Source organism: Melospiza melodia, chromosome 22 (assembly GCF_035770615.1).
Source record: "Melospiza melodia melodia isolate bMelMel2 chromosome 22, bMelMel2.pri, whole genome shotgun sequence".
Lineage (NCBI taxonomy): Eukaryota > Metazoa > Chordata > Aves > Passeriformes > Passerellidae > Melospiza > Melospiza melodia.
In genome coordinates, this window is record NC_086215.1 from 11,387,377 (window position 1) to 11,402,132 (window position 14,756).

Sequence of the window (14,756 nt, forward strand, 5' to 3'; positions counted from 1 at the left end):
TTCTTCCCTCGAATTGGCATTACTAGGCAAAGGGCTCAAAGTGTGACCTATGAACAAGGCACACTTTAATTTTCATGTTAGTGGTGAAGGTTTTTTATGTGTCTTTTATGGAAAATAATATCCTTCATCAAAAAAGAGCTGCTTAATTTACAAGCTGATCTATGGTCTAAGGTTATTTGACCCTATTGGCTATTGTGTCTCATTTGGTATCTTTAAATCTAAATTTCTAGGCTGCAAGGCCTCTGAAATATGAAAGTGTTTGTTGCTGAAGTGCATTTAAGTATTACTGCTTTTAACTTGCATTGCTGATGTTCCTTTCCTATTCCTACATTCCTTTCCTTGCTTCCTGAGCAGTCTCCTTCCAAATGGTATTGGAAATTAGTACCTGTAAGTGAACTACTTTTACACCAGTTGTCATCCACAAAACCATGGCTTTTTAAACTTCTCAGAGTGTTTGCTTCCATTGCAATGCTTCTCAGCTGCTCTCTGAAAAACACCTGTGTGAGCTTTGGGGTCATCAGGCTTTGTTTCCATGCCGTGCTTTTTGCATACTGTACAGCACACAGCATACTCCCTTTGCAGCACCTCCAAATTGCTTCCACACTGCAGGACTCAGGGAGCTGGAGTAGCAATAAAAAATAAAAAAAAAAAAAAAATAGAAAATTACCAGTTGAAATGGTTGCATTTACTGGGTTTGGTGTGAGTAGGAGCTGATGACAACACTGAGGTGAGAGAAAAGCTGGGCAGCTTAAAGGGCTGCCTAATCTTGGAACCCATAGTTAAGATACTCAGATGTTTGTGCTTAAATAATGCTCTTACACTGCTCCTGCACCTGCTGTGCTGCAGATTTGTGAATCTGTCAGAGCCAGAGCACTGCTGTTCTCTGAGGTGGGGCAGGAGATGGGCCAGCCCAGTTTGCTGGGATTGTGTGCTCAGTTAAGGAGCCTGGAGCTGGCACAGTGGGAGGGAAGGCAGTTTGCACTTTGTAACAAAATACTCATTTTTCTTTCTGCTGAAGTGTGAAATTGGAATATCAATTCCACTATAAAATTTTTAAAAAATCCCAAACCAACAAAATCGTGCTTATAGAAATCCTGCTTTATTTTGTCAGAGTTTTCTGGGTTTATTTCCATTTCAGAGATTTTCCTTTGTTCCTTTGCTTTCCTCAGCTTTGATGCCTTTTCTCCTGCCCTTGCAGGAGCTGGTGTTACTCATTTTCTCTCTGGGAAGATGAGCTGTTGTCTCAGTTGTTAATTCCAAAGGGCAGAGCACTTGGAAAAGGCAGGTGTGATCAGGCAGCCTCCCCATGATCCCTCTGCCCTCCCACGGGGAGCTCAGTCCCACTGCAGCCTCCTCATCCTTTGTTTGAGCCAAAACTTTAAATATCTGAAATTAAAGGAAGGAGTAAACAAAGGTTGTCTCGCTTCTAGTCCACTTGGATTTTAATGGTTTACTGGCAGGTTTTGCAGTCTGTCAAAGTTGTTGCCAGGTTCTGTCAATTCTGTGCTTTTTTATTTTGTGATTTTTTTTTTTTATTGGTTGGAATAGAATAATCTCTATTTCAGTAGCACTGTTTCTGCAATTGCTGCATACAAATGTCATTCATTGTATGCATGGGCAGGAGGGTTACAAACCACAACACTTGGCTTAGAAAATAAGGAAGAATTTAGAATTTTCAGTGTAAAAGACTGAAGGGTTAAGAGAATAACAGCTGAGGAAAAAAAATTAAATCCATAAAAACCCCCTTTGATAAATGTGTGGGGTTTTTTACCAAAGCCAAAAGAAACAAGGAATCTTTACAGATTTTAGTTGTTGGTATTGACTATCATTGATTTAAATTCCATTTAAGCCTATTGGAAAAGAAATATTTTTATCTACTTTAACTACAGGAGGAATTAAAGTTGTAAAAGAATTTCTGAAGGTTTTTTTTTTTTAATATGCTTACTTTAAGTGAATAAATGCTGACCCTTTCAAGCTAACCAATTTCCCTTGGTGTGCACACTTTTTCTACCAGACTTAACAACCACATTGCTAGTGCATAATGGATGTTGCTGATGCCTTTGATTTGTTTCTTGTTTGAATAATCACCATCCTATATCTCACTGTTTCTCTCTGTAAGCCTGATCTGATGCATGCCCTATCTCACTGCATGCTGGAGCCAGTGGAATATGCTCGTGTGGTACAGTATGATTCCCATCCCATTCCATCTTTGTGCAGTGCTCCAGGCTGGGGAAAAACCCAATTTGCACCTGGGAAAAGGACAGAAAAAATAACATTAGCATGCAGAGATAGCTTTGAGTTCCTTGGGAAACTTGGGGTAGCGTATGCAAAATAAAGGGAAGAAACTGGTTCTCATTGCTCCAAGGGATCTTCATTGCTCTGAACAGATTTTTTCACAGCCTGTGCCATCCTAAACTGACACCTAGGAGTGTGTGTGTGTGTAGAGCCTTCCCAGGCTGGCTTGGGAAGTGCAGGATGTTGGTAAAACCCAGCTTTCCTCTGATGACTCAGTGTGTGATTGGTGTGTCTGCACAGCAGACAGGAGATTCTGTTCAATGCCAATGCTCTCAATGCCCTGAAGTGTCCAAGGGGTGTTTTCCCAGCACTGCCAGGTGTTTCTGCCAGGCCCTGCAGTGCATTCTGCTTTTGCTTTCCCACCTGCTTTGCTGCTCAGTTTAGACACAGCCTCCCATAGTGTGTGGATGCTCAGGAAACAGCAGCCCTGGAACTTGCAAAACTTGCAAGAAGCAATGCCAAGATTTGTTCTTCAGCTGACTGCCTTTGGCAGCTCCAAATTCCCTGAGGGCTGCAGGGTGCTTTGCACCACAGCTTGATTTTGATCTCTAGTAAATCAAGGGGAGTTTTGCTGGGGATGTCAAGGCCTCCTCCTCTCTGACTATTTGAAACAGGTAGTTTTTATTTTTGCACAACACCTGTGTTGCACACAGATGTGCCATGCTCTGGTTCCCTCTGAGAGAACTTTGCTGTCTGTGGGCACAGCAGCAAACCCATGGATGTGGGTAAGGTATGAGAGATCTCCAGCCCCTCAGAATTATTTTTGCTGTGTTTTGTTTCTCCCGAGCTTTAAGTGTTCTCATGTAGTTCCCCATGTCTCTTTCTTTGGATCTGCTGCTTTCATGCATCTGTGGGGAAGGGTTTTGAATTAAATTGATTATAATAAATTAAAATGTGTGAAAGAAGTGAGGAATCCAGCAGCACAGATTGCTCCTGGCCATGAGGAGACTGAATAGCAGGTGAGCAACCTGCCCCAGTGCAAGGGGGTTGGGTTAGGTGATCTTTAAGGTCCCTTCCAACCCAAACCATTCTAGGATTAAAAGGGAAACACCATTTCCTTCAGAATTGGCTTCCACAGGGAGAAAAGCACAACTTTGCCAGCTGGGTTTGACTTGGGGCAGAATGGCAGAAAGGATCCAGCGAAAAGAGTTTTCAGTGCTTAACACAGATTCCTTTTTCTTTGCTTTTTTGGGGGGTTTTTGTCTTTTAGCCTCTTCAGCATGATGTGAACCCTTGTTTCTCTCTGTAGGTGCGTTACAGAAGGGACCACCTCTCCAGCAGGCAGTTACCCTATTTCCCTGTGCTGGAAGATCTGATGAAGGATGGTAGTGATGGTGCTGCTCTTCTAGCTGTGATTCACTATTATTGTCCAGAGCAAATGAAACTGGATGGTATGTAATAAAGGTTTTGAGGGAATCAAAAGAATAAAAGACTTTCAGGCTTTGAAAGCTGAACTAGAAATACATAAAAAATTTAAAATGCAGCACATTTAATGTGCAGTGGAGTATGGTAGGTTGGAGGCAGGTCACATATGGAATCTGCATTTTAAAAAGAATCTCTCTTGGATATTGATTTTTTTTACTTACTGTATTTAGAAGACTGTGTTCTGTATATTATGAGCCACAAAAGAATCCTTTCTTTTCCAGTTTTATATGATGTGGCTTTCTTTGCTCAAATAACTGAGCTTGGTTTCAATGCCATAAAAATGGAGTACATGTCCACCAGGGTTAGCTGATAATTCTCTTTTTTTTCTTGGCATAACTTGGCATTTTAAAATCTAGATTATGAAATAGTTTCTCCCATTCTGCAGAAATTGTCACTCTTGAGCATTGCAAAATTTGAGTTCTCTTCCCCAGAAAATGTTTTTTTTTAACAAATCAATGTCCTTGTTGCATTAACTTCTGCAGATCCACATTTTGTATTGGTTTTTAAATTCTCAGATATGTTGTACCTTGCAGAGCTCCTGAGTGTTTTCAGAAGGAACCAGCACTGTGAATCCTAGGAGTAACCCTTTATTATATGCAAATCAAGATGTCTGGTTTTAATTGCTTTTGTATTTTGTCACTATGTGTGTTCTCTGTAGCCTGTTTACCTTTTCTGTGGCTGTGATAGACAGAATCCCCTGTGGATTCAAAACTGAATGCAGAACTGATACTGTTCTCTGTGGTTTTCTTCCTCCTTTTCCTGTCCCTCTGGCCCTGAGCAGGTAGAGAAATGTCACTGGTAGCCAGTAAATATCCAGTGCTGCTGTAGAGTCTGTGAATTCCTGTATTTAGTGTTTCTGTGAGCTGGGGGTGGAAGGGTGATCCCTTGGGAAAGTGCCAGAACTTACTCAGCCCTTTCCTCTTCCCAGATATCTGTTTGAAGGAGGTGACATCAATTGCAGACAGCCTCTATAACATTCAGCTCTTGAGAGAATTCTCAAATGAGTACCTAAACAAATGCTTTTACCTCACCTTGGAGGACATGTTGTATGCTCCTTTGGTTTTAAAGGTAAGAAACATAACAAAAGTTGGATTTTTCAATAAAATGTGGGTAAATCAGGAGTGTTGTGTTAACATGAGGTGTAATTTTTCTTTTTTTTCTGTTTCAGCCTAATGTCATGGTGTTCATTGCAGAACTCTTCTGGTGGTTTGAGAATGTCAAACCAGACTTTGTACAGCCAAGAGATATCCAGGAAATAAAGGATGGTAAGTTTGTAATCACAGATAAATGATAGCATGTTATTTAGAAAATACTTACATTGCAGTGAAACTGTTGCCTGGTGGTGTTTCCTTGGAAGGTTTATTTCTCCCCAAGGTTTATTCTTGCTGGGGGTCTTTGAGAAGCAATAAAGTAGAAGGAAATTTGTCCTAGATCCACTTGAGTTCTAATTTTTTGGATGGATAATTTTTGAGCATACAATTTCCCCCCCTAAACCCACTAATTAACTATTAATTTGTAACTTTCATTCCGCCCACCAGAAGACAAATATTTTAATAAAGACCAGTACTTCGGGTTACAGTGTAGACAGTTTCCCTTGTACCCTGTGCAATGTGGGAGCTCCCTGTGCTGTTTGCTCCTCCCTGGCCCTGAGAGGTGCTGATGCTGTCCCTCTGTGCCCAGTCAAGGCAGTGATGCAGCAGAAGAGCAGCCGCCCCCCTGTCCCCATCTCCAACGCCACCAAGCGCAGCTTCCTGGCCACTCCTGCCAGCCCCAGCCCTGCAGAGCTGCAGCCCCCAGCCCAAGCAGCCCCTGAGGCCTGCAGCAGGTACTACCTGCACCCCGAGGATCCTGACTACCTGTGAGTGTGTCTTCATCTTGTTCCACCTTCTCTGTGTGCCTCTGTTTGGGTAACCTGGGGTTTGTGCTGCTGAGTGTTATCGTTTTGCCACAAACTGGGTGACCTTAGAGACCCCAAAGGGGCTCCAAAGCTGCCCAGGGACTTTGAGCAAGCTGCTCTTGTGCAAGGTGTCCATGGAACTGGATGGTCTTTAAGGTCCCTTCCAACCCAAACCATTCTGGGGTTCTGTGAAAACAAACTTCAGCATCATCTGATGTGGTTAATGAAAAGGGTTTTCAGCTGACATAAATTTCATGGTGACCTCTAAGTTATTTCAACGTTTACTTTGTCTTGAATTTACTATTTACATAAGCATTGTCTTAAATCTACTGCATTTAGAAACTTAGTTTAATTTCAAGTAATAAGTTTACTTTTGTGTTGTTACATGTGAAAAACTTCTTGTTAAGGAACTTCTAAAAAATCCCTGATACTATGTTTTAAAGAGGACGAGGGTAACTTACCAATGTGACTTTGCAATTTGATATTTTTTCTGATTATAGAAAAAAAATCTTTGTAGTAAGTATGAATTTTTACCTTTATGAATTAGTGGCAAAGGAGGAAGCCCTGCCTTCAGCCCTTCCCATCCACTGCTGCCTTTGAGGCAAAAGCAGCAAAAATCTTTACAGGGAGAAGACAGCCCTGGTAAGTCTGCCTTGAATTTGCCTTTCAAAAAGCAATGACTGTCAATGGCAATAAAAAAATTAATTAAAATATAAGTTAATTTCTGTAAATAATTCAGAATTGAATTAATCTGCAGTAACACAAGTAAGTGAGTTTGAGTAAGTCTTAAAGATCTTTTAAGAAACATAGTGGATTTTAATTTTTTTCAGGCTTTGACTGTGTCTGGTGGCAACTGCAGCAAATCTGTTTTCTGCTGCCATCTGTTGGGGAAGGAGTTGATTCTGTTTCTATGTTTGCTATTAAATGAGGCAGAAGTGCTGGTTTGAAGACCATTCCTAAACTATTACCAATTAAAAACCTTTTCAGGCCATCGGCACCGTTCGAATTCTCTGACCCGCGTTGATGGGCAGCCACGAGGGGCAGTTCTGGCATGGCCAGAGAAGAAACCCAGGTAATTATTTATTGCAGCATTGCTTGAGGAAATGATACTGGGACAATTTGATTGTGGTAATGTGGTATCACTGCTCTAGAACTGCACTGACAGTCACTTAATTTTGTTTTCTCCTTATGTGCACTTTCAGAGCTGACTGATTTTAGATTTGCAATTGAAAATTCGTTAGCCGTGATTTTCAGCAAGTGCTCTTGAAAATGGAAGTGTCTGAAGTTGCTGCTTGGTATTGCTGGTCACTCGTGGTACAGGATGCATTTTAAAAATAAAACAACTATTTTAGCTCTCTGTATCATGGTCTTTATTTCAACAAATTGTACCTTGTCGTGCTTGAGTGTCAGTAGATTCTTCTTATGTTTTCTAGGCCTCTGTCTCAGCCAACACCATTTGCTCTTCATCATTCTGCCAGTACTGATGTGGACCCTGGCTCTGGTGACAGCATTAGCCTGGCCAGGTCCATCAGCAAGGACAGTCTTGCTTCCAACATTGTCAATGTAACCCCCAAAAATCAGCCCCACCCTCCATCAGTGAAAGCTAATGGGAAGAGTTTGCTGAACAATGTAGAAATGGAGGATGAAGATGAAGAGCTCATTGCAATCATCAGATCTGAAGAAAGGCCAAACCGTGGTGACCCTGAGGTGCAGAATGCAGCAGCCAGGGTGCCCAGCATAGTGGCCACAGCGTGGTCTCCAAAAACAAACAGTGACCCTGCAGACAGCAAAGCTGAGAGTTTTTACCTGGAGCCTTTAATGCCTGCAGTCCTGAAGCCAGCCAAGGAGAAACAGGTCATCAATAAAGAGGATGAGTGTGGGGAGGGGAAACAGAGGAGTTTTGCAACCAAGAGGTTAAATGAAGGACACTTGTCTTTGATCCGCAAGAAAGCCACGAGTAGTCATGGTGAGCATGACCTCAATAGGACTTTTACTCCCATTTCTAGCTCTGATTTCACTCCAGTTGCAGATGCCAGTTCTGCAGATGCAATGGCCCTGGGGGAAGCAGGTATAGAAGCTTCCAGACCTTTGGCCAGTAGCAGTTTAGATCCTTCCTCTCAGGAGCTATCCACTGGAGGATTCTTTCTTCATGCTGCTAAAGCTGATGATGAGATAACAAGTAAAGTCAATGTGAGTTATGGGAAAGGTCTCAGCCTGCATGTTCAGGATACAACCTGGACCATGGTGAGACACGACTCAGAGCCGGATCTCTTGGACATGGAAGATGCTGACCAGGATTTGGTGGCCATAGACAACCATCCCGTAGTCACTAAGTACATTGGTGAGGAGGAGTCTGCCAAGCTGCAGGAGGACATGAAGGTGAAGGAGCACGAGGACAAGGACGACGCCAGTGGCCGCTCCAGCCCCTGCCTGAGCACCATCTCTCAGGTGAGCAGCGTGTCCATGGCCAGCGGCAGTGTCCGCATGACCAGCTTTGCAGAGAGGAAGCTGCAGAGGCTCAACAGCTACGAGACCAAGTCCAGCACCAGTAGCTCCCAAAAAACCACCCCAGATGGGTCAGAAAGCTGCCCTGCACCACTGACCACGTGGAAACAGAAGCGAGAGCAGAGCCCCAACAGGCAGAACAAGGACAATGTGAATCTTTTAGCTTCGGAGCTGGTGCAGCTCCACATGCAGCTGGAAGAGAAGCGCAGGGCCATAGAGGCTCAGAAGAAGAAGATGGAAGCCTTATCAGCGAGGCAGAGGCTAAAATTGGGCAAGGCAGCTTTCCTGCATGTTGTTAAAAAAGGGAAGTCTCCTGATGGTCCGCAACCTGTTAAACCAGAACATTTTGCAAAGGAATTTTCCCGGCACAATGGGGAAGATTTAGATGAAGTTTCTTTGGGTTCCAAATCCGAGGAGTTTCTTGTGAAAGAGGAGGAGAGAGAAGAAATGCTCAATGATTCTCAAGAAGTAGCAAAAAAAATGCAGGAAAGCCTGGCTTTTGCTGAGCAACACAAAGCAAAAGACCCTGCTGCTATACATGATATGGAAAAAAGTAAAATTATTTCTGTTGCTCTCCTAGAAGACAACGTGACCGAAGCAGATATAAATGAATGTGATCTTTCTATCGAGAAGCTGAATGAAACAATCAGCACCCTGCAGCAGGCCATCCTAAAGATATCCCAGCAGCAGGAGCTGCTCATGAAATCTCCAACAGTGCCATCCCCAGGAACCAGAAGTAACTCTCAGGACCAAAAGGTGAAGCCTTCAATTCATTTTGTTGAGCCCCTGTCTCCAACTGGAATGAACAGCCTGCGGAAGCCGCCGCGCCTCGGCCAAGGAAGGACTCCCCGGCCAGGAAGGCCCTCAGAGCTGAAAGTCCCTAAGGACAGGCAGCAGAATTCAGCACGTGTTAAAACCCCAACTCCCAGCCTAGAAAACCTTCCACATCTGAGGCCTTTCCCACCCAACAGCTTGGCAAAGACACCCACAGAAGTGGGACTGGAAAGCAGCCCTGACCATGGGAGTGGTTCCCAAGAGAAGTGTTTCTTTGATACCTATAGACTCCATGATGAGAGCAATCAAAGGGCACTTGTTCTCTCCACCTCCAAAGATGCAAATATTCTATCTGAAATGGGCAAAGAGGTGAATAACAGCTTCAAGGAAACAGGGTTGAATTCTTCTGATGGCTCAGGAAAAGAAAATGTCCCAGTGGATGAGCCCCTGAGAAGCAAGGCCAATCTCATTGAAGTAGATTTGTCTGACTTAAAAGCTCCAGATGAAGGAGAACTTGAAAACCAGGATAGCTCTGCGGATATGATTAGTGAAGGTGATCAGAAGTCTGGTGTGGGTTTTTTCTTCAAGGTAAATGTGTTACCTTTCTCTCTTTGGTTCCTGTTACACACTCACCCAGCATTAGAACTAGTGTTTCCCAGGCTCCTGATGGGGCACAGCCCTCATTGGTTGCAATATTTGGATATAAAAAAGCTGCAGTGGAAAGCAGTTACCTCTGGAAAAAGAGACAGATCTGCTCTCAAAACATTTAGTGTCCTAATTTATGTTTGGCAATGATTATTCTCAATACCACAAACATGCTGACATGATACTTTCTCTTTTAATTTCTCTTTCAAGAAAGTCAAACTAGTCTCAGGGAATTAAACTTTTGAGGTCTTTGTAGTGTGATTAATTTGGACTGATTGTCATTCACTGAGATTATTTGTGGTGTGCATCCTGGCCCACATCATAGCTGCGTTGTACTTAGGAGGTCTAGAAGGTTTTGTGATAATTAAAGATATTTAAAAGCAAGTCAGAGTAAGATGAGCCCCTTTTTTCTCCTCACAAACTTAAGGGAACACTAAAACTCTCTCTTAGTATTTTCTTGAGCAATAAGAGGTTTTGATTTATCGTCAATTCTAAAAATGTAAAGATTTCCTAAAGTAATAGTTTTTCTTCAAATTTTCCTGGAATCATCAGCAAACTTTTGATGTCCAGCTTAATATACTGTCCACTCTTCCTTAGATTTTCCATCCCTTTGGGTTTTTCAGGATGAACAGAAGGCAGAGGACGAGCTGGCCAAGAAGCGAGCAGCGTTCCTCCTGAAGCAGCAGCGCAAGGCCGAGGAGGCGCGGCTGCGGAAGCAGCAGCTGGAGGCTGAGGTGGAGCAGAAAAGGGATGAGGCTCGGTAATGATGCACAGCAAAGAATTTCTCTGTATTTCAAGGTCAGGAGGTTGCTCCATGCTGAATTCACTGTCCTTGTGTTCCGTGGCAGCCGCAAAGCTGAGGAGGACCGGATACGGAAAGAAGAGGAGAAGGCTCGGCGAGAGCTCATCAAGCAGGAATATCTGAGGAAAAAACAGCAGCAAATTTTGGAGGAGCAAGGGCTTGGGAAGCCCAAATCCAAGCCTAAAAAACCCAGGCCAAAGTCAGTCCATCGTGAGGAATCTTACAGTGATTCAGGCACCAAGTGTTCTTCCACACGTAAGACTGGATTTGTTTGCGCCCCCTGAGTTTCAAATCTGCTGTCACCAAATGTGTTTGACATTTTCTCTCCTGTTTTGTAGCTGATAATTTGAGCAGTGCTCAGTCTGGTTCCAGTCTGTCTTTGGCCTCAGCAGCAACAACTGAGCCTGAAAGTGTTCACTCTGGTGGCACTCCCTCTCAGAGGTACAGCCAGCTTCTCTGGGGTTTCTCTGTCCTGGGGCATGAAACAGATTTGGGCTTCAGTGCTCTTTGCTTCACCTCACTGGCAGAGGAGGAGCACAATCAGCATTGCTGAATTCATCTGGTGTATGTGGCTGCCAACTGCAGTGTTCTGTGCAAAATTAGAATTTTGTTTTATTTTCTCCCAGAGTCAGAGCTTTGCTTTGATTTCTAGCAAGGGGAATCTGACTGTTCTGGGGAGGAAAAGGGAAAATATTCTGTTCCATTCAGGAACAGCAGCGTTTATGTGAGATTACAGAGCCAAACCCCAAAGCCTTGGCATATGATTTTTTATCTGTTTCCCTCCCAGAGTTGAATCAATGGAGTCCTTACCCATTCTGAGCAGAAATCCCAGCAGAAACACAGAGAGAGACTGGGAGAATGCTTCCACGGCATCTTCTATTGCTTCAGTGGCAGAATACACAGGTGCCTGCTTTGTTTTGGTTTAGTTGCTTTTGTTTAGTTTGTTTTATTCATTTATTATGAATAACAGGTCAGGAAAACCTGTGATGTGTTTCATGTTATTTTTGAGAAGTTGTCAGGTGTATTTTGTTCTGTTTAATATCTATAAAAGTAAGTCATTCTAGAAAAATAATGAGTTTTCTTTTTTTCTCTTTTAATGAAAATCTTAGCTTTCATAAGTGTAAGGCAGATAATTTTGACTTATTTATCTTCCTTAGGTCCAAAATTATTTAAGGAGCCCAGCAGCAAATCCAACAAACCCATTATTCACAATGCTATATCTCACTGCTGTCTTGCTGGAAAAGTGAACGAACCACATAAGAACTCAATATTAGAGGTAAACATTAAAATTACCAATGCACTCTCAATCACATGGGTCTGTAATGCTGAATTGATAACCCCACTGCTGTGCAGCGTGAATTCCATTTCCTAGAATGTGGCTGGAGAGAGCATTTTTTGCTTTCTACATGGAAATCACGATTCTGTATTTACTTGGAACTCTGTATTTAGAGTTCTGCTTTTAGGTTTATAAAGGGGCCGGAAAATTATGGTAAGAGGAGCCAGTATTCAGCTTAAAGCTTGGCATGGTTGTGCCAGTGAGCAGCCCCTGTACCTGGTTGTTTTTGCTGCAGGAGCTGGAGAAATGTGATGCCAACCACTACATCATCCTGTTCCGCGACGCCGGCTGCCAGTTCCGAGCACTTTACTGCTACTACCCCGACACGGAGGAGATCTACAAGCTCACTGGGACGGGGCCAAAGAGCATCACCAAGAAAATGATTGATAAACTCTATAAGTACAGCTCGGACAGAAAACAGTTTAACGTGATCCCAGCCAAAACCATGTCAGTGAGCGTGGACGCCCTCACCATCCACAACCACTTGTGGCAGGCCAAGCGACCCGCAGTGCCAAAGAAGGGCCAGACTCGGAAATGACACCCAGCTCCTGGGGAGAAGCTTGGCTCACTGGGATTGCATTGACAGAAGACATGTTTACCATTTTCCTCCAGTTTGGTATGAGATGTGCAGAACCATGGACAGTTTTTAAGAAGCTTCGGGACAGAGAACCGTGGATGCAAGTTCTTGAGGATGAAGGAACGGTGCCAGTGTTTTTTATGAATGATGAATCTGCTGTTACACCCAATGCTAACTACTGTGGCTTTCAGCTGACGAGGGACTGTGCATGTAGCAAGATCTTGAACAAGTGGATTTCCTTTTACTTGAAGCTTTTCATCGGTACAAATTGGGAATAATTTAATTCTCTCTCTCTCCACCTCATTCCCTCCTTTTTCCTGGCGTTCTTAAAAGTTGGCAAGCTCCGAACTTGGGTAGAAGGATTGAACAGATCTTGGGTGAAGTGCTTTGGGTTTGGTTTGGTTTTTTAAACAGTCTTTAGGGAAATCTTCCTTTCAGACCTTTTTGAGGAACTGTTGAATACATCCAGTTGTTGTACTGTACCTACTGCCAACGTAAGTCCAGCTCTCAGATTTCTGATAAAAGCCCCAACTTGTGCTGCTCAGAACAGAGTTTACTTGCAGGATCTGTGTAGGATAAGCATTGCAAGGATTGCAAAAAAAGCCAGTCTTTTTCTAAAAAAAAAACAAATATAAAAATTGTTCACAAATATAAAAGATCTCTGGAATACAATCATGAAGAGGCATAACAGGTGCTACTAGCTGGAATGTGCCTGGCTGAAACTTAAGGCAAGCTGAATGGAGCCCAGTGATTACTGATTTCAGTTTCAGGTAGTGTCCTAAAGATTTGTTTGCTTTAATAAAGGTGGATGCTGGTAGGTATAGAACATTTCCACTCTGAGCACGCTACTCCTGTACGATGGTGCACTTAATGATCACAGATTTTAATGTTTTTATTACATCATGAAATGTAATTCTACTTTCTTTGTCCTGTCTTTATTCTGAATGAGCAGCATGCTCTACAATGAAGAGTGTGTTATGTTTTTTATTTTGGGTGATATATTAATATATATTGATTTGTTTTTTCTCATTTGAAAGCAGTTTTTAAACAGAGACATTTGCATTTGTTTCAAAAGCCCAAATAAGTCAAATGGCTTGGATTTCTTTTCATGTTGAAATATTAAATCTTGAGTTATGACCTTAAAAGTCTTTGTGTTTCAGCAGATTAAATTTTTGTCTGTGGTAACAGGGTACATTTGCAGTTCCTTTTTTTTTTGTTTTTTGTTTTTATTTTTAACCACTCCCATGTCTCATTCTTGGCCCCAGCTGGTTCCCAAGCAGGTTTCTGTAGCTATTCCCTAATTAATTTAATCTGCTAACGAGCTCCTGCTCCCTGGATTTGACACTTACTACCTGCAGCTCCTGTAGGTTCTGACGTGGGTTTGCACATGTTTACTTTTCTTTGAAGTGTTACTTGAATTTGTGTCTCTCGAGTGCAGAAGGCCCTGCCCGTCCTCGAGAGGGACTGAGCTCTAAATCTCTAAATCCAGAGGAATTACTGACCTTGGAGATGATGGAAGGTGCAGAGTTATTGTACATAGGGGAGCTGGGGGGTGGCAGAAAGTGAAGCTGGCTAGAGCAGAGTGAAGGTCTTCCAGTGCAGTCTCTCCGTGGTTTTTCCCCTTCCAGGACTCCCTGACTAGGCTGCTGCAACTTTGTAAATTATGTTAGATAGTTTGCTGCTTGTAAATAATTAAAGGCTTTATGGTTTCTAAAGTGCTGAGTATTAAACACCGTCATGAGTGGAACTTTTGTTACCATGCTTTTCATGCTTGTGCTTTATTTCTCACTGTTTGATATTATAAACCATATTTATTTTATGAAACACTGAAATTTAATAAAAATCATTAACTGATTTCCTTTTTATTTCATGTGTACTTTTGTTGGTGTGACACTTCATCCCCTCCCAGAACTAATTCACTTTAAAGATGTGCTGTTCTCTTTGGTAAAGCTCCACCTGCAGGGAGCTGCAGTAACTTTGTGACAAGAGCTTGCAGTGGGACCAAAAAACTCAGAAAAATGGGAAATAGTTTAAGGATTTATTTAATCAGACTCTTGAATCTGTCTGCTGGGGCTCCTTTGGCTCTCAGTGGCAGAATTTTGGTAATTTTCTAGTCAGTGTTGAGGTTTGGGTTAAATTTATGGAATTCTGAATACAGAGAATTTAGTGACCTCATGTTTAACCCTTCCCTGCCAAGCACAGAAAATCCTGATGTCCTAATAACAACATAATAAAATCCTAAAATCCTAATAAGGTGATCTGGACCCTGATAACTTCTAAAAATCCCTGCTTTTGTCCTTGCAGAGTTCATGTAAATCCCTGAAACCAGGGAAATGTTGGGGAATCCTGTTCCCTCAGCCCAGGGCTGGGATCCCTGCAGGTAAATGGAATTAAATTGGCATCCTGCAGCTTAAGCTGCTTGTTTGGGTTGGTTTTCCCCAGGATTAGAGCCAGGGTTGTTCCCTCTCAGCTCTGTCCAAACAAGCAGAACTGGATAAAA

General features: G+C 42.6%; 1 protein-coding gene across 4 annotated transcripts in view; it reads left to right on the plus strand.

The window, feature by feature from the left end:
- Positions 1–14,121, plus strand: part of CAMSAP1 (calmodulin regulated spectrin associated protein 1) — a 32,548-nt gene extending 18,427 nt beyond the window's left edge. For 3 of the 4 annotated variants that reach the window (XM_063174806.1, XM_063174808.1, XM_063174809.1), the window contains exons 6-19: positions 355–387; positions 3,545–3,686; positions 4,649–4,788; positions 4,889–4,985; positions 5,401–5,578; positions 6,165–6,259; positions 6,605–6,689; positions 7,051–9,484; positions 10,165–10,301; positions 10,390–10,598; positions 10,682–10,784; positions 11,131–11,246; positions 11,501–11,619; positions 11,915–14,121. In XM_063174806.1, coding sequence (XP_063030876.1) covers positions 355–387; positions 3,545–3,686; positions 4,649–4,788; positions 4,889–4,985; positions 5,401–5,578; positions 6,165–6,259; positions 6,605–6,689; positions 7,051–9,484; positions 10,165–10,301; positions 10,390–10,598; positions 10,682–10,784; positions 11,131–11,246; positions 11,501–11,619; positions 11,915–12,217 — 4,191 coding nt within the window. In that variant the 3' untranslated portion in view covers positions 12,218–14,121. The remainder of the gene's footprint in view (positions 1–354; positions 388–3,544; positions 3,687–4,648; positions 4,789–4,888; positions 4,986–5,400; positions 5,579–6,164; positions 6,260–6,604; positions 6,690–7,050; positions 9,485–10,164; positions 10,302–10,389; positions 10,599–10,681; positions 10,785–11,130; positions 11,247–11,500; positions 11,620–11,914) is intronic. The other variant, XM_063174807.1, reaches the window with a different exon arrangement.
- Positions 14,122–14,756: the final 635 nt, after the last annotated feature.